The sequence below is a fragment of the Nasonia vitripennis genome, chromosome 2 (assembly GCF_009193385.2).
Source record: "Nasonia vitripennis strain AsymCx chromosome 2, Nvit_psr_1.1, whole genome shotgun sequence".
Classification (NCBI taxonomy): domain Eukaryota; kingdom Metazoa; phylum Arthropoda; class Insecta; order Hymenoptera; family Pteromalidae; genus Nasonia; species Nasonia vitripennis.
In genome coordinates, this window is record NC_045758.1 from 31,835,307 (window position 1) to 31,856,694 (window position 21,388).

General features: G+C 46.9%; 3 protein-coding genes and 1 long non-coding RNA gene across 4 annotated transcripts in view; 3 read left to right on the forward strand and 1 right to left on the reverse strand.

The window, feature by feature from the left end:
• The window catches only part of LOC103315844, a 373,598-nt gene that overhangs the window by 33,909 nt on the left and 318,301 nt on the right, over positions 1-21,388 (forward strand). The window lies entirely within an intron of this gene.
• Positions 3,519-5,061, reverse strand: LOC100121049 (GILT-like protein 1). The gene is made up of 5 exons (XM_001606855.6): positions 4,700-5,061; positions 4,458-4,604; positions 4,181-4,369; positions 3,956-4,111; positions 3,519-3,842 (listed from the first exon to the last, which is right to left on the reverse strand). Exons 1-5 carry the CDS (start codon positions 4,754-4,756, stop codon positions 3,729-3,731), a joined length of 663 nt encoding a protein of 220 aa, XP_001606905.1. The 5' UTR covers positions 4,757-5,061; the 3' UTR covers positions 3,519-3,728.
• Positions 9,176-10,978, forward strand: LOC100121022 (26S proteasome non-ATPase regulatory subunit 14-like). The gene is made up of 5 exons (XM_001604557.6): positions 9,176-9,645; positions 9,728-9,877; positions 9,952-10,215; positions 10,298-10,564; positions 10,644-10,978. Exons 1-5 carry the CDS (start codon positions 9,556-9,558, stop codon positions 10,803-10,805), a joined length of 933 nt encoding a protein of 310 aa, XP_001604607.1. The 5' UTR covers positions 9,176-9,555; the 3' UTR covers positions 10,806-10,978.
• On the forward strand, positions 11,419-13,116 carry LOC100121000 (26S proteasome non-ATPase regulatory subunit 14-like). The gene is made up of 5 exons (XM_001604538.5): positions 11,419-11,776; positions 11,845-11,994; positions 12,085-12,348; positions 12,558-12,824; positions 12,892-13,116. Exons 1-5 carry the CDS (start codon positions 11,672-11,674, stop codon positions 13,051-13,053), a joined length of 948 nt encoding a protein of 315 aa, XP_001604588.1. The 5' UTR covers positions 11,419-11,671; the 3' UTR covers positions 13,054-13,116.

The window sequence follows — 21,388 nt, forward strand, 5'->3', positions numbered from 1 at the left end:
AGTCGCTCGCGTGATGCAGTTACGCAAAGTAAAATTACACGCGTGATCCTTTCCCTGAAACGCTATAAAATCCCGATGCGCGCAAACGCACCCTTTTCTCCTGCACTGCAGACGCGTAGGAGTATATCGTATATACATATAGCATACGGACAGTGCACGCGCTCGCGGTAAGGATTTATCGAAGACAGGCCACGAGCCAAGTACGGTAAGCTCGGGTATATCCGCGAGGGGTATATGTGTGTGTGTGTATATATATATATATATATAAAACGGAGCCGCGTCGTCGTCGTGCAATCTCTCGACTCAACGAGCCAGAGGCACGCATGCAAATGCGCCTCCATTAGGATTGATCGACAACATTAATACAAGTTAGTGGCGACATGCGTGAGTCTCTCTCTTGAGAAAGGGAGAGAGAAAGAGCGAGAGCTGCCCCGTTCCGCTTGGCTATACGTGTCATTCGCGGCCTCGGTTTATCGAGAATCTATACTGCAGCTAGAGAGAGAGAGAGTGGGCTTCCGACATGCTCGCGCCAAAGATGCCCTTCGTGACTGAGTGAGACGTCGCGTTGAAATTTCGCGCTTTTTGTTCTAATAATTCTGGCGACGATTCGAATTAAAATCGGTATCACGTGCGCGTGGAGATGATCGATTTACGGACCGTTCAAGCGTAATGAGTGCGACGCGAGAGGTGCGATAATATTATATTTCGGAGAAGGGAGTCGCATTCCAAAATTTATCGTTACGTAATAATCTCGCCGAGCGTTATAGCATCGTCGAGAGGAGGAGGCTCTGTACAAATGAAAAAAGAAAGAGGAGATAACGATTTCACCTCGGCACTTCCTCGTCCGCCGAAAAATACCTGCAGTAGCATATAATGCGTGCATCGGACCCCTCGAGGCGGTTTCACTTTTCGGCGAGAGGAGTCTCTCTCTCTCTCTATCTCACCTTGCACACCGCCCGTCGCTTTATCGTGCGATTTATATGCCCCCTCGTTCCGTAAGACTTACGTAATTTTTTTCGGGGATCCTCGTAATCTACCTGCGCCGATTTTCTGGATCTTATTAATCGCGTGTGGTTATAAATTCTTTCGCGTCAGGTCGATCGGAATTTCTTCGTTTTTATGAAAATTTTAAAACTATAAAAGATCGCTGAATAGCGCTTTCGTATATTCGAATGCAGGTACACACAGTGCAGGTATAGTTTCTCGTCGGAGTCAAAAACGAGGAGAGAAGAGGACGCGGCGCGACGACGACGCCTCGAGCGCTTATTACACGTTTCTCCTCTCGACACAGAGGGAGACTGTATCCGCGCGCGCGCGCAACCTCGGAGAGGGATAAACCGGGAATGGAAACAAGAGGAAAAAAGCCTCGCTCCTCGTCTTCGCCGCTTCTCTCTCGCTTTCTTACGAGAAAAATTACGAGCCGGTGGAAAAGGGGAGAGAGAGAGAGAGAGAGAGAGAGAGAGAGAGAGAGAGAGAGAGAGAGAGAGAGAGAGAGAAGAGGCGATAAAAGTTTCACGCGCTCGCTCGCGCATACTTTTGGCCCAGGCTATTAAAGTTAAGGATTTGCAACGCCCACCGCAATCATAGTGATTACCCGCTCTCTCGCGCTCGCGCATTACAATGCATGTATACGCGCGCACGCGCAATCCAGCCTAGCAACCCTCCGCCCCCGAGCTTCGACGGAGTCTGCGCGAGTTTATGGCTGGCTCTGATGCGTTGGGGTTGTGTCTTCGGGAGATACTGGCTCCGTGGTGGTGGCGATTTTTCTCGTCCGTGGAGAGGGGATGCGCTGTGGCTTTTTTAAACGGCACCTGCGCTCTTCCACCGATGCAACGCTGCAGGATGACGCAAAGAGTCGTTGCGTAAGTTTTTGTGAAAATCGTGTCAAACGTGAATGCGCATGATTAATACTGGCACGTCCATCCCGTACGAATGATGGCTCTTCGATTTTCACCGAGTAAAAATTACGGATGAAATACTTGATATACAGGATGTAAAAAATATCGCTTTTACGATCGTCTCTTTTTGCGAACGTGTATGTCGCTCGTAAAAACACTGATTTACAGTGTTGCGTTGGGCAGATAAATTTGTTTCAAGGGTTCTCCACCGACGGCGAGACGAGCAATTTTTTGCCACAGTTCGAGCAACAAAGTGTATGGATATTTTTCAAAAGCTTCGAGTCCTAGCGTAAAAGTCCGAGTTTACAGCTCTCAGACGAAATATATTTCTCCTACACGCTTAATTGAGCGATTACGGTTATAAATACTGCGTGTGTACTATTATCGTATACACACAGCTCTCGGGAAGTCAATTGAGATAAATCAAGCCTCTTTATTTTTCGCATCGTTTCGTCTTTACCGAGCCAGACAGACGTCGGCGGAAAAAATGATCCCTATTAAGGCAAACTTGATTTTCTCTGTGAATGCGGTTCCCCTCGAGTTTATATTTTTCCCGCCGCGAGTCAATACTCGATTAATAACAACAAAGTTTGCCTCATCAATATAAATTCCCGCGTATAATCGGAAACATTTCGCAAGAAAGTTATCCCCGCGCATCGTCGTCGCGTTTCTCTCTCCCCCAATTTAAGCAGAAACGTAGTTATAATGAATCGCGCATGCGCGTGTGCGTATATATAGTAGTTTTCTCCTGAAAAAGCACGATATAAACAGCGATCATTACGAGGCAGATGGGTAGATAAACTTGCAGGAATGCAAGTGCCTTGAAATTGCAAATTGTAAAGTGTAAAATGGATTTTGCAAGCTGCGGAGCTGCAGCGCCAGCGTGTGTATATCTGTGTGTCTGTGCATACACCTGAGCCATACATCGAACAGTCATGCACCGCGAGGAATATTACGGTTGCATTCTTGTCTTGGGCCGCAGATTCTCCTTGTATACACACTCTTGCGCGGTTGAAACAGCTTTCGAGCTGAGCATATTTAGCCTCGGCTGTATAGACTGCGATGTTTTTCATCATTAAAAAAAAAAAATAGCAACGATAACAGTAACCTATATTTTCCCTGATAGTTATAACAATCGTGTATGAAACTGCGGAGAATCGGCGTAGCATCGATTCCAACGCGATTAGATAATAAAAAGCCGAGAGACGCTCGCAGTGCGAATATAAATCGAGCTCGGAAATAGCGACCAGAGAGAGAGAGAGAGGGGGGGGGGAGGGGGGAAGCAGTTAAGGAGAAGATGAAAGAGGCCTCGTTAGAGATAGGCCGAATGATCGTCTCTCGATACTGGCACGTGCGCTGCAGTCGCGGTGATCGGAAAATTAAGAGGTAATGACTGCTGCTGTGATGTATCGCCGACGAGCCGCACGGCGGCGGTGCAGCGCGAGAATCGAGCGATTGAATGAGTTTACGCTGCGTTACGTCTTATGTGTGTATACGGAGGATTCGATCTCTTTCTCTCCGTTGATGCTTCGGTGCAGCGAGTGTACTATTAACTCGAGGTTACTGGATTTAATTAACGAGAGAGTGGGCTGTCAGTGTTTTTGGAAAATGGGATTTCGATTCACATGATTGATAATATTCCTTTAATCTTTTTTCATTTCCTCTGCTTATCGAATCGATCGACTGAGATCTTCGCGATCTTAACACATATGAGTAATCGATTTACAAAGTTCAATATCACAACCATCATTACCCGTCGAGTGGTGCACACATATCAAACGGCAAATCCATAAATTGGCGAACGACAGTCCGTGCGAAAATCAGTTTCCTTTATCTGCTTGTTTGTTCGCTCAAAGATTGCCTGCAGACGGCCGGTTTGTTTTTATCGGCGATTAGGTGGCAGACTTCGCCGATAAAGTCCTCGGTGGCTTTTTTATTTTTGACCTGAAAACAAATGATCGATCGTTTCCGTTCCGTGAATATCGCAATCTCGTGCAAAAATCGATCGCTCTGATAATGTACATAAGTGTAAACTATCGCCTGAATATTATACTCACGCCATTGAGAGCAACGGACGGGACTCCCAGCAGAGGCGACTCGAAAGCTTTCGTCTCTTCTCCGTACGAGATCAAAAGTTCGTCACCCGTAATACCGTTGCTACAGCGTTCGATGTTATCGATCGATGCCTCGGTCAGACCAATCCTCTTAGCGCACTGAAAATTGGGAAAAAAATTATGCAATCGTATCGACAAGTGAAAAGTAGTACAAGAGAAAAAGCTTACGTCCAAAGCGGCCGAGGATTTACGACTGTTCGCCATAACGCATCCCACGATATCCACGGCTGCCCGTTGTCGGTGCGTAAGACTGACCGATTGTTGAATCTCGAAGAGAGCGCAAGCCTGCCGCTTGTTGCCCTGGCACTCGGCTGGACCATGTTGACACGTGAATCTCACCGGGAAGCCCTTCACGTACTGTTGAAATCGAGTGTTGCACGAAACAATTAATTTCAACAAGCCGGCAGGATCGTGTAGTACACGAAATTGCAGCGATGGTTCTTACCGAAGCCTTGCCGAATGGCACGAAATTCACCGTCACGTAGTCTTTCAAGTACTCGTAAGCAGGAACCAATTGCTGAGTAACGAACATAACGCTGTAGGGACATAACTGCTCGTAGTACACGTCGACCTTGACTCTTTCAGCGGCCGACTGAAAAGAACAATCGTTTTTTTTTCAATTCTCATTTCATTTTTTTTTTTTAGACGAGTCATACTTTATATTCGTTTTAAATAAATGAAACTCACCATACTGCCGGTCGACAGAATCGCCAGAGCGACGAGAGCAGCTGAGAAGCGAGGCATGTTTCTTTCGGTAAGACTACACGACAAATGAAATGATTGTCAATCGTTAGCTGTGCCCTGGTGGTCATCGCAGTTAGTCCCACGGAGGGGAAAGAACAAAAGCGGCAGAAGTGCGCGGAGAGAGGGAAATCGTATCGTTTAAAACTATCCACTCGGCGACAATGAACTGCTATCACAGATACACATACATACGATCAATTAAATCGATCCACTAATAGAGCCGGACTCTCCCGTCGGCGAGAGTACATACAAAAATAGAAGTGACCGTCGAGTTTTAAAAACGCCAGCCACGCGGTAATTGGCGTGCAGTTCTGACAGATCGAGCTCTCTCGCGACGACAGGTTCTCTCTTGGAGAAAAAGTGCCTCGAGACACTGCACACGCGCGCGTCGCGAAAGAGAAATGCCTTCGCCAAAAGCGGCTCTGCTCAGCGCGAAAAAAAGGATCAAGGCGAAGCGCTCTTCCAAACAAGACTCTCCGATCGCGCAGGGAGAGAAAAAGCGTATGCACCTGAAGATTTTTCGAAGGATTTTCGTTGCACACGCGCGAAGCTGCGCACGTATAAATCGCCGCAACGAGAGAGGGCGAAACGGAGACGTAACGGGACACGGGAGGAGCAGTTCTCCTTTGCAGGCTGCTCGTATACGAGAGAGATCCTCGCTCGTGACAGCGAAAAGAGAGTTAAGCGAGTCCGCGCGAGCGAGCGATCGGTCGCCGAGATTGCGCGAGAGTCGAGGAGTTACGTCAGCGTCTTATTGCTATACGCGCATAGGTACATTAAGCGGCCGATCAAAGGGACGCGTTGCTGCTGCGCTTTTCAGCGGATGGGCGTACTTTGCTCCTTTTTTACCCCTTTTCCGGCGCGGATTTTTCTCATCCACGGCTAAATTGATACGTCCCGATGTATCGACTCATCTCTCGAGCTTTTTTAATCGCTCTCGAAACATTCGGATGGGCTTCCGATGCAGCGAGAGGGACAAAGAGCAGCTAGTACGGCTCGTATACCGAATCGATTTAGCGGGTTCGGCGTGTTATAGCAGTACTTTCCGCTAGAGACCTCGTTGAACGGTCACTCCTATGTAGCGGCGCAGTTGACCTGACCTTCATTAATCAGGCCCCCGGCGCTTCCTGGGTGATAAATAATTCGCACCGTTTACACACGCTAACGTCCGCGTGTGTGTACACACACTGCAGTGCTTATACACGTGAGAATTTATTTATAATACCTATAGTGGTCTCCGAGTATATAGTGTCGTTGGAAAACGGAGGGAGAAAGTATGTGTTTTTTCACGCATAATGCGCAGAGGGAATTTCGCGCACGGCTTATACTTATAGGCATGGGATTAGCGGCTATTTTGTCGGGTTGTAAATTTTTTTCCCGTGCTCGCGCGCGCAGCTCGAAAGAGAGGCAGTAGGCACGAGTGTCTTTGTAATTATTGGAGAAGGAAATGATCGCCGCTGATTGTATAGCCGGTGGATATTGGAGTGCGAACTTGGAGAGCTCGTTCCGATGCAGTGCGGCCGAGTGTCGGGTATTAGTATAGACTATAAGCGAGTCTCGTTGCGAAATCCGAGGTAATGGAATTTTACGGAACTGCGGGGAGGGTGTATCGTTAACTTTTGTTTTTGCCGCACGATGGAAAACGCGTCGAGAGTCTTTCGAGTTATTACATTTTTACACCCAATCGATGCCTTATTCATGAGGCGACGATCGATCAAGCCTTAGTGGAATAAACTAAGATATATCTGCGTGTAATTAGTCCCGACTACGCGCGATTCGCATGCAAACTTCAGAAAACGTCTGTGTTAATACGTGATTAATAGACTCTCGTCTCAGGTATACAATTCGGCTGCGCAGTAGTGGATTAGCATACCATAATGAAAAAAGTCCGAATCCTTTGAATTCCACCACAGACGCCGCCGATGTGGATCACGAAGAATATTTTTAAAATCGTACCTAATCCCCGCAACGTCGACATTGTGTGTACGGAGTATCGTTCAAGGACGACTAGATTATACCTACTGCTAGTCAAAACATACACACAGCGGTACACGCTGGGGTCCTCGGCGTCGCGCATTAAAACGCCATTACATAATTCAGTTGACCGGTTCTCTCACTCGCGCAGCTTGTTATGTAAGGGACAGCGAATTCTAAGTACGAATTTATTGGTCATCAGGACGAAGAAGTCTTCTCTTCCTCATGGGGATCGTGATCGTCAAATATTTGCTTCCTCGCGTGCAGATCGGAGAGAAAATACGCGGAGGTAGATAACGGTACAGCCGACGCATTCTTTTTGGATTCTTTCATACGACGCTTGAACTCTCGAATTTTCCATCGATTTCTAATTCTTCTCTCCAGCCGAGCTAACGAAACCTAGCACTATACATCCGTTAAACCGCACCGATTAAAAGCCTGGCGCGACTCTCGTTAATTCGATGCAACACGTCACTTAGCGCGCGTTTTAGGACTCGAGCGAGTAAACCTCGGCCGCGAGCATAAATACGAGGAGCTGCCCGCGTGCGTAAGTGTGAAAACGTGTTCTGTAATACGGGATATAAGCGATTCCCGCATCGCGTCGTCGTCGTCTTAGAGGAAGAAAAAACAGTGGGAGAGAGACGAGCTCGTGAGATCGGCAACACCCACGCGAGCCACGGCTTTCACATTTCCCATAAGCCGACGCTGCTGCTGCCGAGTGTTTTCTTTCCAGCGAGCGCAAGCCTATAAAGATGCGCGAATACCGTTTTTTGCGCTGCCGCTGCTGAAAAAAAAAGGGTCGGACGGCTGTAATGTAACGAAAGTTATTCGCGGCCTTTAATTAGCCGTAACAAGCGCGTTGCGCAATTTCTCGCCGTTATTATTGCGGCTGTTCTGAAAATCGATGTACGTGTGTGCATTTCGTTCTTATACCTCCTTTTTTTGCGCGATCGTGAATTCGATCGTCCGCATTATACAACGATTTGTTTTTATTTACCTCGAATTTACGAGCTTGTTCTCCTTAATTCGCGCGATCAAAATCAATAAGCGCACAGCCGAACAAAAACAAATTTCTCCTCTCTCGGGTTCACAGCTGTAGACGACACCCGGCTTTTACGTAATCGACGCGCGCGATTTCCCGAGATCGTCTCTGCGACGATATGACGTATCGTGGATAATAGCTCGCGGTACGCCTTTCTTTCCCTTTCCGCCGTTTGACACGGGATATCGTGGGAGTCGATCGCGTTTTCACTCTCTCTCTCTCTCTCTGCGGTCTATGCCCTCGCAGCGCCACAAGCGATTCGACTGTCGGTTCCGTGAGGACAATCTGCATTGGAAAGTGCGAAAAAATCCGCCGGCGAACGCTTTCCGCGCGGCGAGGCCGATGGCGAGGATGAGGATCGGTCGCCGATTTATGCTAATGCCGAGTGAAGGAAAGCGCGATTGCGCGAATAAAGATGTTAGCTCTCTATACGGGCTCAACGATGCTGATGCGGTGAGGATTTGCACGGTTTTCGATACGCGAGAGAGAGAGAGAGAGAGAGAGAGAGAGAGAGAGAGAGAGACCGTGTCCGATTTGGATTTTACGTAATTTTCGACGTTTCTTCTCTCTCGCGGTATATTGTAAAATAAACAAAGTAATTTGCCGGATTTTTAAGTCTTTATAGGAGTCGGTTATTGCGTAAGCGTAATTAACACCAATGTACCCACGCTGCTGCTGCGGATATAAAAACGAAATTCCCTCCAGAGTGAGGTAAACTTCCTGGTCGTAAACTCTACGAGAGCAACTGCGTTTTCGCTAAATCCACACCGCAGCCTCGTTTCCCAATCGGAGAAAAATCGTCCCTCTCATAAGCGCGCGGTATAGCGCATTAGCGCAATAAATACACACCGCAGCGCACACATCCCTGCGCGCTCGGACTTTGACGAGGCTTCTACACGTATGTGCGACGCATCGAGAACCCGGTTTTACCGTTCTCTCCACTCCGCGGCGCCTCTCGCTCGGCCTTATCTAAGCTAATTCCCAGCTGCTCTCGTCGCTCGCGCTCGCGCTAATTCCATACGGCGCGCGGCGGTGCGATCTTGACTTCCGAACCCGATCGTTAGTGCGTACTCCGGTAGACACCTAACGATGCGCCTCCGACTCTCCTCTCCTCGCATACCTCGTTATCCGACGTATCGCGTATGCAGAGAGAGGTCCCATACTACGCTCGATTTATTATATAACGTAATGCTCGCCGGCGAAACAGTAGCCATTCAAGCGAACTATACTGTATGTGTGTGTGTATCTCGCGCGAGGATCACATGGAGGAGGAAGAAAGTAACAGTATCCCACTGTTTATTGGAGTCGTATAAATCGTCGGGTGGCGCGCGGCGCGCGAGCGAGAAGCGAGCAAATTGTCCGGTAGCGTCTTACATCGTGAGGGCCTGGAAAAAAAGACGGAACAACGGGAGAAGAAGAAGCTCTCGTACATAGTCTGTCGGTGCGCGGTGCAACTACGGTTAACAGGAAACGCGAGCGTGGTGTATATAGGCAGCGAGCGAATGTAGAGACTGTAGCTATTAGGTGTATCTTTGCGAGTTGGGAACTATAGAGAGCTGGTCGAATTCGCGTGTGTGAATCGCAAAGGGAAAGGGAAGGGGAAGATCGTCGGTGTTGCCTGTGTTGGCGATGTCAACAGACAGAACGAGGCCGAAGATCAGCTTGAAAGCAGAAACAATCTCGAGCCGCCAGTCTGAGTGTCCAGACGGTAGTGTCGTTTTGCAAGTATCTTGGAGTGACGCATCGGGCGATAATAAGCTATTCGGAAGCTAAACCAACGAACATGGCTATGCTACTTCGGTCTGTAGGGTCAGGACGTATTCCTCTTCCTTCTGTACCCATCGCTGCACCTACTGTGGATACAGCTGAACAGGTAGGATAACGTTTGAATCGACATACTGTTTACTGCTAAATCGTTTCTTCAGTTGTTATTTAATGAATATCTCATCGCACAGGTATACATTTCTTCCTTGGCATTGTTGAAAATGTTAAAACACGGCCGAGCTGGTGTACCAATGGAAGTCATGGGTCTTATGCTTGGTGAATTTGTTGATGATTACACGATCCGAGTTTATGATGTCTTTGCCATGCCACAGTCTGGAACTGTAAGTTTTGTTTACTTTTTCTTAAACTTTTTTTTATATGTCCTTTAACTATATTTATTTGTGGTCTGTATTAGGGTGTAAGTGTGGAAGCAGTGGATCCAGTGTTCCAAGCAGAAATGTTGTATATGTTGAAACAAACTGGCAGACCAGAAATGGTAGTAGGCTGGTACCACTCTCATCCTGGATTTGGATGCTGGTTGTCTCGAGTTGATATCAACACACAGCAGTCATTCGAAGCTCTCAGCAGTAGAGCAATAGCTGTCGTAATAGATCCCATTCAATCGGTTAAGGGCAAAGTCGTCATCGATGCGTTTCGGTTAATTAATCCAAATACGATAGTGAGTACTTTTTCAGATTTAAACCTTGTTAAATAATCGACATTTGTATTTCGAGATGTGAGACAACTTGTAATTTTAACAGCTTCTTAGACAAGAGCCCAGGCAAGTAACCTCCAACTTGGGTCACCTTCAAGAGCCATGCATGCAATCTCTTTGTCATGGCCTGAATCGACTTTATTATAGCATCAACATTAATTATCGCAAAAACGAACTTGAGCAGAAAATGTTACTCAACTTGCACAAAAAGACATGGATGGATGGCTTGACTCTTGAGAATTATTCAGAGCACTGTAAACTCAATGAAAATGTAGTCCAAGAAATGCTTGACTCAACTAAAGCTTATAAGAAGGCAATTGATTTACTTTTTCTTATCATGTAAAAAGTTGTCATTGGGTACTATAACCATTTTTTCATTAAATTGATTTCAGTCTCTTGAAGATGAGGAAAACTTGACTAAAGAAGAGCTAGCAATCAAGCATGTTGGTAACCAAGATCCAAAACGACATTTGGAAGAGAATATCGAAAAGCTCATGGTATCAAACATTGTTCAATGCATTAGAGCTATTACTGATACAATTGTCTTTAAATAACTATCTAATTTTTGTATTATCCATTGAAATCAAATTTACAAACATAATTGTCTTTACAAAATGATTTTGGTCACAAATCGTGCGATTTTTATTGCATGTACCTTACCTGTTCCAGAATTGACGTGTATATTACATACATTATAATAAAATCTGAAAGAAATTATAAGTTTTAATGCTTAGAACAGATCTATTGATTTATGTTATAAGTAACTACAATTGACAAATATTTTTCGCATGGAAAAATGTGAAAGCTCCTTAAAGATCACGAACAAATCTATTTTGTAATAGAAACCTATGTGATCTCGCCTAGGAATCAAGTTAAGAAAAATAAACTAACCGTGTCTCACTGCTTATTAGAGTCGCGTACAAATTGTCGAGTGACGCGAGAACAACACGAAAAGAACTTTTCGGATGTGGAAAAATAAAAGAGCGCATGGAGTGAGTGTATGTATATATATATATATGCATATAATGCAGTGAAGCAAGGTAGATTACATGCAGGTGTCTTAGCTATAGCCGGAGACCAGAGAGCTCGCCAAAGTCATTTTTGTAGTAAACACGGGTTACGGTGTGGGAAGAGGGGAGAGATCATCGGTGTTGTCCTCGCATCGATCGCGACAACAGGTTAGTAGCTGATCCTCATTGAACTGACAACACCAACGATCTTCTAGCTGGACGAAGCCAAAGATCGGCTCAAAAACAAAATGAATATCAAGCCACCAGTCTGAGTGTCCAGGCCGGACAGTAAGGTAGTGTTTCAAGTATCTAGAAGTGTCGTGTCGAGTAATAATATACACAAGAATTAGGAGGTTATTCGAAGCTTCTGATAGTTTATTTCTGGTAAGCTGTCAACTAAACCAACAAATATGGACAGAATTCTCGAAAGAATAATTTTGAGCACGGGGGGTCCATTGGAAGAATCAGATGAGGAGACTGTTATAGATGTACCAATTGCTGACACTGCTGAACAGGTAAAACAGCTAAATAATCGAGGTGTCAGTTGATCAGTAGCAAATCACACATACATTCCATCACACAGGTGTACATTTCTTCCTTGGCATTGATGAAAATGCTGAAACACGGCCGAGCTGGAGTACCTCTGGAAGTCATGGGTCTTCTGCTTGGTGAATTTATTGATGACTACACAGTTCGAGTTGTCGATGTTTTTGCGATGCCGCAGACTGGAACCGTGAGTTTTGGTGTTTATCTTACTTTTTGTAAACTCTTTACCAGAGTTTTTCATCTAGACTAATCAATATTTATTTGTGGTCTGCGTTAGGGTGTAAGTGTGGAAGCAGTGGATCCAGTGTTCCAAGCAGAAATGTTGCAAATGCTGAAACAAACTGGCAGACCAGAAATGGTAGTTGGCTGGTACCACTCCCATCCTGGATTCGGATGCTGGCTGTCTAATATTGATATCAGCACGCAGCAGTCGTTTGAAGCTCTCAGCAAAAGAGCAATAGCCGTTGTAATTGACCCCATTCAGTCGGTTAAGGGCAAAGTAGTTATCGATGCATTTAGGTTAATTAATCCAGATATCATAGTAAGTACTTGTTTGGATTTACTTGCTGGTGAATAATCGAGATTATTTTTGAGATGTAAAAATGGTACATTACGATACGTGTGAACCATTTAAGTCAAGAGTATCGTATAAAATTTTATAGCGCAGACTGCTAAAGTCCGCAAGTCTCGCCTATTCGTGACTTAATAGCGGATTTTAGCCACACTGTGCTATAAAGTACATTTTTTTAGCTTATGAGACAGGAGTCAAGACAGGTAACTTCCAACTTGGGTCACCTTCAAAAGGCATGCAAAAAGGCAGTGGTTCATGGATTGAACCTGCATTACTACAGCATTTGCATTACTTATCGCAAAAACGAACTCGAGCAGAAAATGTTGCTAAACTTGCACAAAAAGACATGGATGGATGGCTTGACACTTACAAAGTATTCAGAGCAAAGTAAAATCAATGATGATACAGTTCAAGAAATGCTTGAATTAATGAAAAATTATAAGAAGGTAACTGTCTTACTTTCGCGCTAGATATTTTAACGAACATCTAACAAAATTTTCCAATTAATTTCAGTCTCTCGAGGACGAGGAAATGTTAACTCCAGAACATTTGGCAATTAGACACATTGGTAGTCAAGATCCGAAACGACATTTGGAACAGAAAGTCGATACTCTCATGTCATCTAATATCGTTCAATATTTGGGTGCTATGCTCGATACCGTAGTCTTCAAATAACTATCTGAATTGATTTGAAAACCCGATTTAAAAAAATAGACACGTTCTTAATATTGCCTCGAGTATCGTTCTTTTCTTTTTTTACATCGATACAGAACTCTCTTCGCAATCGCGACTATTGTTGAAAATTTCATCGCGAGTTTTCACGAGAGAGAGAGAGAGAGAGAGAGAGAGAGAGAGAGAGAGAGAGGGGGGGGGGGACAGTTAACGCGCGCAAATTATGTACTTTTTGAATTTTAAGACGCATAAATAAGCCGCTGATGCCTCTCATTCCTCGGCGGAGCGAGTTGTAATTTCGTTCTCATTAGCTGAAAAAAATCATCGAGGAACTCGCTCTCGTCGGGGCCAATTTCCGCTGTTTAAATTTATCGCGGTAGCTAGCGATGATGCGACGACGTTGAAAATTTAACGATTTTCTCTCGCGAAAATGAGCTTTCTTGCCGGAGAGCGAGAGCTCTCGCGAGCACGGCCTGCAAGTTTATGCTCAAGGTCGTAATTTTATTTCGTTTTGCACTGCAGAGTACGAGGGTAACGAGAGGGGGGAGGGGAGAGGAGAGCTGGCTGTATACCCTTCTCGATCATTAAGCTCTCGATATCGAGAGGGATGAGTAGCTTGTATATACGTATACAGGCATCCAATCAGAGATTCCAGATCTACGACTCGGTAATGATGTCACGACGCTGTGTAACTTCTGCTCGTCGTAAAATTTTAACAATATTTTTACGAGATAGCCTCGCTGAAAATAATAAAACATTCGCGCTCGCTTTCATCTACATATATAAAAACTGGCTCGTCTTCGTATAATACTTTGGCGAACTCGGCGCAAAACAGGAGAAAGTGGGCTCAACGCGAGACGCATCCAAATTCTTATGTGTATATATACACACACACGCGGAAGTCTCAGCTCCTATATACGACGATTGTCATTCTCCTCGAGCTCGCGTAAGGTCGCCGGCGATAGTCGCGGCCCAGTTTTTTCGAGCGATATGTGTATACTGTTTTCGTTTATCACACACTTTCCCAAGCGCTCGTTCGCATAGCAATAAGTCGCGCGTGCAGATTTGTGCAGCGAAATGAAAACTCGGTCGACTGTTGGCTCGGACGTAGCATATTATAGCGTGTAGAAAAGCAGCCACTATCGCTTATCGCTCCGACTATGCGCTCTTATGGGAATGGCTGAACGTTTTACGGCGCGTGTAATAAAAATTAATCATCTTTTTTTTCTAAAAAAAAGGTCAGAAAATAAAATTCCCGCAGATAATACACGACTCGAAATGAAGTTTACAGTATAAGGAGGCTGTATCCGCGAGTTGTATCATCATGGACGCGGTGGTAATAAAGCGCGTCTGCGGGAATTATGAAATATTTTATTATATTCATGATGTTCGGCGTCGAAACGTTCTAAAGCCTCTCCTATAAGCGCATCGCGCTGCATCCACACCAGATATTCAGCCTCTCCTTTCGCGCACTTGCGTATATGTACAGCTATATAGCTTGGCCGCACAGCTGCCAGTATGTCATTGTCGCACGCGTCTCTTATCTCCCGCTGTATACGCGCGCGCGTACACCGCCTCTTCTCTATTTTCTATTAAAAAGCCCGTAAATCAGTTTGAGCCCCGGAGGATACGGATGTACCGTACGACGCTCTACTCGCATTCCCGGCGCTATGTCACTGTCGCGCGCGCGGGCGAGAAGAGGTCGACGCCACGTGTATGTGCTATATATACTACCATATACTTGTACGTGTGTATAACGCGTATTATGCAGCGCAGGGTAATCGAGGGCTGATCGCGCAATCCGAGAAATCGAGGACGTGCGAGGCTGCTGCGCGCGAGATGTGACGTAAGCTACATTCCCAGCAGCAGCTGGCGCTTTATAATCAGAGGCAATTAGGCAAGGACGTACGTCTCTCCGACTCGCTGTCTGTGTGTGTGTGTGTGTGTGTGTGTGTGTTGCACCTGATGCTGCTCGTTACACGCACCGTCGGCTCTTTTTCTCTTTTAGCTCGAGCTCGTTTCCGCGAACGCGATGATTTCTTAGCTCCCTCGAAATGTATAACGCATCGCGTGTGCATATCACTTATACGCTGAACGATTCTTCGGAATGGAAGCTCGTAAATAATCGCCGCGGCGAGAAACGACTCGCGGTCATACCTATAGCTCTCCCGCGATCGTCAATCACTTTTATCGGCCATTGTTTTTTCGGCGCGGCTATTTCCACACTGTACTCGCTAATTCGCTTTGCATCACTCGCGTGTGTGTACGTTATACCTATGCGTATATAATATGGTCGAGAAGCGCCGACGATCGAGAAACGCGCTAACGCGGAAAAACTCGCGCGCGAAATATAATCAGCCGGATCAGACGCGCAAGTGTCTTCGGAGTCGCAGCTCTCTCGTTATATGTATACGAGTTTCGTCATACCGGCAGTCCCACGGAGTTATGCCAACAATAGAGCCGTGTACGCGCGCGTTTGCGTTCGATAACAAAATACACGCTCCCGGCCAGATGGATATCGGATGTGTGTATGTGGGAATCGCGGCGTGTGTGTGTGCGAGGGTATAATACGTAACAAAAGCGAGCGCGACAATTAGACGCTCCGCTTCTGCAATTAGCCGCGCGATCTGCTCGAAAATTTCGCTCTTTATACTTACTCTCTCTTGCTGGAACCCCCACGCAGAGCCTTGTAACGAAAAAGCAAACGCACTTTCGTAATGACGACGTGTTTTTTGCTCGTTTGCGTAGTTATGCTCGCGCGAGCATTATTATGCCGTGTATACAGCTTCGCGGCGGAGTTTAGAGCTGCTGTAGGTCGAGGGGAATTTTGAGATTAATGAGTTGTGGTGCCCGGTGATGGGTCTTGCAAAACTGTCAGCTATATGGTGAAACTGGCGCGAAATTAATTCGTCGTGTGTGCATCGAGTTCGATTGTAGATTCGCGGATTTTTCGGGGCGCAGGAAGTCGACGCGTTCCCCTACGTCGCGCCTAATGAGCCGTAATTCGCTCTGTATGTGCTATATTAAATTAAAGTGAAACCGCTCTCGGAAACAGCGAGGCAGATCCTTATCTCGCCTCGGATTATGCGAGTCAAAGTTTGCCGCAATTCGACTGGGAAAATGAAGTCAAATAAAGTGAAAGTTTGCTCTAATTCACTTTAAATCTCTCAGCGAGAGAGTTTCTCGAGCACACACACGGTTGACTTTAATTGTCCGACGTAGGGATTACATTTTTGACACCGTCACGGTGAAATTTTCCTCTCCCGCACTAGTCGGCGCATCACAACGAGCTCGCGCACAGAACCAATGTACATTATGCATATATTCCCCGTCGATGATTTTTAATACTCACAGCTTTGAAAATTTTCTCCGCTTACATAAATCGCTTCTCGCGCCTCACGTTCAAAGCCATGGGAAGTGCATATCGGAATCGGGCGCAATAATATCTCGCTTTGCGAAACCGATTTTTCCAAAGAGTCTCTCTCTGCGCGTGATTTTTGCCCTATACGGGGATCGGTCGGCGAGCATATAAATACGTCCGTTGCGCAAAACTCTTCTCTCTCGCGTCGAGGGTCGCCTACACACACACACATGCACATAAGGAGCCGAATGTGAAACTCTCACTTTCGCCGTGGTATGCAGTCGAGCAAGGACCCAGAGCGCGCAACAAATGACATAAGGCTGCATCAGCCGCTTCGCGTGTGTGTTAGTATGTGTGTGTGTGTTGCACTGCTCGGTCCGATATATCCTTCATTGATTTATGAAGATTTCTCTCCCAAGCGGCAAATGGCCACGAGTGCAGTATATATACGGCGAGCATTCCTTCTTCTTTCTTCTCGAGCTCTCCTATTGCGCATGCGCATTTTGCACATATATCCCTCATTTTTCCGTTATAGCCATCACTACTGCAGCCGGTAGTCGTTGTCGGCGGGGAATTATATCGGTGAGCCTGTCTCCTATATACCGCGCTGCAGCAGTGCACGGTGCACTACCGGAATACACGATGCAAAACCGGTCATTATAAATGCTCCATTACGACGAGTGCTGCTCTCCGCTGCGCCTTTATAGGTGTATATACCTACCCGCGGAGAAATTGAAAGTATTGAAAAAGGAAAGCCTACAGAGCGATGGATCGGATGTATAAGTACGGAGTGATTAACGAGAGAGCTCGTGACGTTATCGTTTACGCGAGTCTTTCTTTCGACTGCGATCGCGGCGAAATTCATACGAGCGTCACAATTAGTCAAGCCAACGGTATGAAACTCTCTCGGTATATCCCCTGGAATGTCATTCGAACAGCTGAAATAAATATCTCGGCATTTACTATCGACAAGCCGAGAGCCGGCGCGCAAAAAGCCGGGACTATAAATAGGCGAGCGCGCGCGAGGAGAAAGAGAGAAAAAAAGGAGAATAAGTACATTAATAAAACACAGGCCGTAAAAGCGATAAGTAAACGACATTTGTCGCAGATATAAATCGCGCTATAGGGCTGCGCTGCGCACACATACCCACGTATCTCTCATTCGTCGGGCTCTCTCATTTTTCGCCGTTCTCACTTGCGCGGCTCCTTATCTCCAGCGCTCTTTCCAAGGGCCGTAAAGCATATGTGCTCCGGTAGTGGTATAGTAGCTACGCCCAAGAGACAATGTTGTAGGGAGAGAGAGAGAGAGAGAGAGAGAGAGAGAGAGAGAGAGAGAGAGAGAGAGAGAGAGAGAGAGAGAGAGAGAGCGATTATCGTGGGTTTGCCGCGACGTATTTAGCCGCGCAAAACGGCATAAATTCAGAACGGCATCTCGGACGGACACGACGGCTTAATAAATCCGCGCACGCGAGGCATTAGTATGCCACTGGTGTCCCGCGCGCACCAGACCCGGAATTTTCACGGTCCGACGAGCTGCGCTCCCGGCGGCTCTCGCTCCGTGTGTATGTGCCTTGTAGCCGGTGGAATTCGATTTCTCGCGTTCGCCCTGATTTTCGCTAATTATAAGCAGACGCCGCGTGCATTGTACTGTTACATTTCGGCGTCAAAGCTCCAAGCGCTCCTTCAAAAGCGAAAAAATATCATGCACTCTCCGACTTTTTCGAGCCGAGCGAGTATAAAGAAGTGATAACCGCCGCTTCTCTCGCCGTCTGCAGCAGCAGCAGCAGCAGCAGCGCGGCAGTATACACTGCAGTCAACGGCGGCGGCTGCGACGCGAAAGTGCACGGAGAGGTGGCACGAGGTCGTTAAAGGCGGCGGTCGAGGACGAACTGCATAGCCGCTCTCGGCACTGCTCTCGGTCCGTCGTTCTGGTAGTTCGACGACCCAAACGTTCAAGGCTATGCACTGCGCGCAAGCGCGGCTCTGCTTGCTGCACGCCGGCCGATCGTACGAGAGCGAAGAGGAAAGCTCAGGACCATGAGCGTCGCTGATATACACTGCTCCGAATTGCGCAAATTCTGGGAAGGCTTAGCTATTTTCTTTGCTCCCTTTTTTAGTAGTATCAAAATTCATTCACTCGTCTTTGTTCGGGAACAAAGACAAACGATCAAACGCGCTGTAAATAAAGATGATTTGTACCAAGTTTGCAGCTATGTACGTGCGGAATAATTGTTAAAAGTCTCAAGGACAACTTGACGTTAAAGCTGTTAAAGGATGACGGCAGTTTTCTCTCAAGAGAAAGAACGTTTGAAATACGCGAGTGATGCCGCGCGCGCGGCCGGTAGTAGCAAGAGGTTCCTGATTGCGCCCCGAGAGCTTTACGATGCGGAGGGAACGATACCCATTTGGAGCAAGCCGAGAGAGAGAGAGAGAGAGAGAGGACCCCTCGAGGTGAGAATCGACCTTGCGCATAAACTTCAAGTTTGTTATATGCCCTGGCCGACCTCAAGCTATATAGCCAGAGACGCGAAGTAAATACTTCGCAAGGCACCTGTGCTCGTGTCTGGAGAAATTTTTGCACCGTCGAAACCGAAGAATTTTGTGAACATCCGTACGAGAAGATTGATTACAATGTGTAATTACCATTACCCATCGACTCATCGCAGCTCGTTAGTCGCTCGCGTCTACAGCACAGATATCATTTTCCAGAAATTACCCAACCGACACGTACCAGTCGGCCAAACCCCTTTTCGCTTCCTCCTTTCCCAGCGTAATCTCAATCCCAAATCCCCGCATCCCGAAGCAATAAATCACCGGCTCTCGAACAAAAACCTGCTCGAGCAACACTCCATCATAAACAGTATTAGACTATGGCCGCACTCGCAGAGAGCTGCGAGTCAGTCCTGCGCAGCGCGAGAAACGCGCGCGCGGTAATTAACTTTTTCAGCGCAGCGTCCGTCTCTCGCGCGCGCGCGCCTGTATAATAGAAACGCGAGGAGAGAAGACACGGCACTCCCACTTCTCTCGAGCGACACACACACACACACACACACGCAGAGAGAGGGATGCAATCAATTGGTACTTTTTGCGCCGCGGACCTGACGTGCAGCACTGGACTATCCGCTTAACAGTATACGTAAGCGCTCGTTGATGCGCCGCTCTGCTCCCTGGTGTGGCGGGCTCTAACGGGGCTTCGGCTTTGCGTGCTTGCAGCTCTTGAGAGCGAGAGAGGACACGTGTTGAGCGTCGCCTTCGGCGCGGCTTGGCTTAGATTCGCGCGCGAGAACTTTGCGGAAGTGATATACTGAAATTTCACCTTATCTATGCGGATTCATATTTAAAAGCTCGCCTCGTAATGGCTCGTTTGGTTATTTTTTCGCGGCTCTGGGAGTTGTAAATCACCAGAAGGAATAGGCGACTTTCTATAATGCAACGCAAACGGGATTTCGTCGTCGTCGTGGTCGTTGTTATTGTTGATTTAATAATATACAGCCCAGGTACGTAATCGGCTGTTGCGGCATAAGGCCGAACAATCGCGAGTCGTTCGCAGCTGGCGCATTTCCAATTTAAATGCCCGAGTCGATATAAACACACACGAGGAGTTTCCCAACAACTCTCTACGTATGTACGTGCATGTGTCTTCGGTCAATTAGCTTCAGTCTCTTTGGGCTTTTTCAAAATCTCGACTTCGGCATCGTGGAAAATCAAGCCGCGGCGTGATGCAATTAAGATGATCCGCCGCCGCGACGCTGCCGTATAATAACTTTCTCGACCCCTTGTGCGGTTTGTCTATATGGTCTGCGTGTTGCAAGTGTAACATACCGAATAGGACGCCACCGTTAAAACTGCGGATAACTCGCGACTCTCACACTAGGCGCGACGCGCGGATTTCAAACGCAGATTATAAAAACGTCGAGACTCGAAAACTCGGGAACAGTAAAAGCATGGAACGGAAAAAAGCATAAGCAGCCATAAAACAGAGGCCCAAGCCGAGGACTAATAACGGTCTGGGGAAATCCCAACGCCGTCCAACGGCGCGGAGAAGGCAGCAGCACAGCAGAGTCAGGTCAACGCGGGCGTTCGCCACCGGCTTTGCGACGGATCTTTTCATCACTCCAGCCACCCGCGCGCACCCTCCCCCAGGGCCTCAAAACACCATCGAGGAGGGGGAAACCGAGGGGAAATGCTCCAGAACGAGAAACATTAGCAGACCAGTTCGAGACGCGTTCCGATCCACATCATATTTTTGTAACCTACAGTCGAATAAACGCAAGACATCTTTCTAAGTCTTGCTTACTGTCAATTCAGTTTGTTTCCATTACCGAATAGAATCCTGCTAAGATCAATTCCTTTCTTTTACACAACTTCAGCTCGGGCGTCAAATATAGTCAATTTGAATTGCGCGCACGAATCACGCTACCATTTTGGCCAAACGAACGCACTGGGTTATAACACAAGTATGCTATAGCGGCTTATTGCTCATGCATAGTCGTGCAGGCGTGTGCTGCATCTGTGCGCTTTCACAGAGTCCTCGCTAGATACTACTGGCTTTGCGCAGCGTGTAATCGTCATTGATTACTAATTGCACGTCCCACACACTCGAGCGAGAGACGTTTATTGGCGTCGATTATTCTCTCTCGTGTCTGTGTATAGACACAGCTCTGCTTAATAGATTCGATTAATTGCTCGGGAACGTTCCGCTGGCAGCTCTTCCTTCGACAAATTGTCATGAAAATTTACAGCTTTTTTCGCTGATCGATCGCCGGACTTCTTTCTTTTCAGCCCATACTCGTATTATACATAGCCGCGCGTATCTCTCATCGAAGTGCGTCTTTCGAGCTGCGCGCGAAAAAGTCCGAGAAACCCGCTCGTGCGCGAGATATCAGAGGAAAATAGGTAGTCGGCCTTGTAATGCGTGCGTACGTATACGTGCCTATGTGTTGCAGCTTATATGCGCGCGGCGTTGCGTAAGCCATT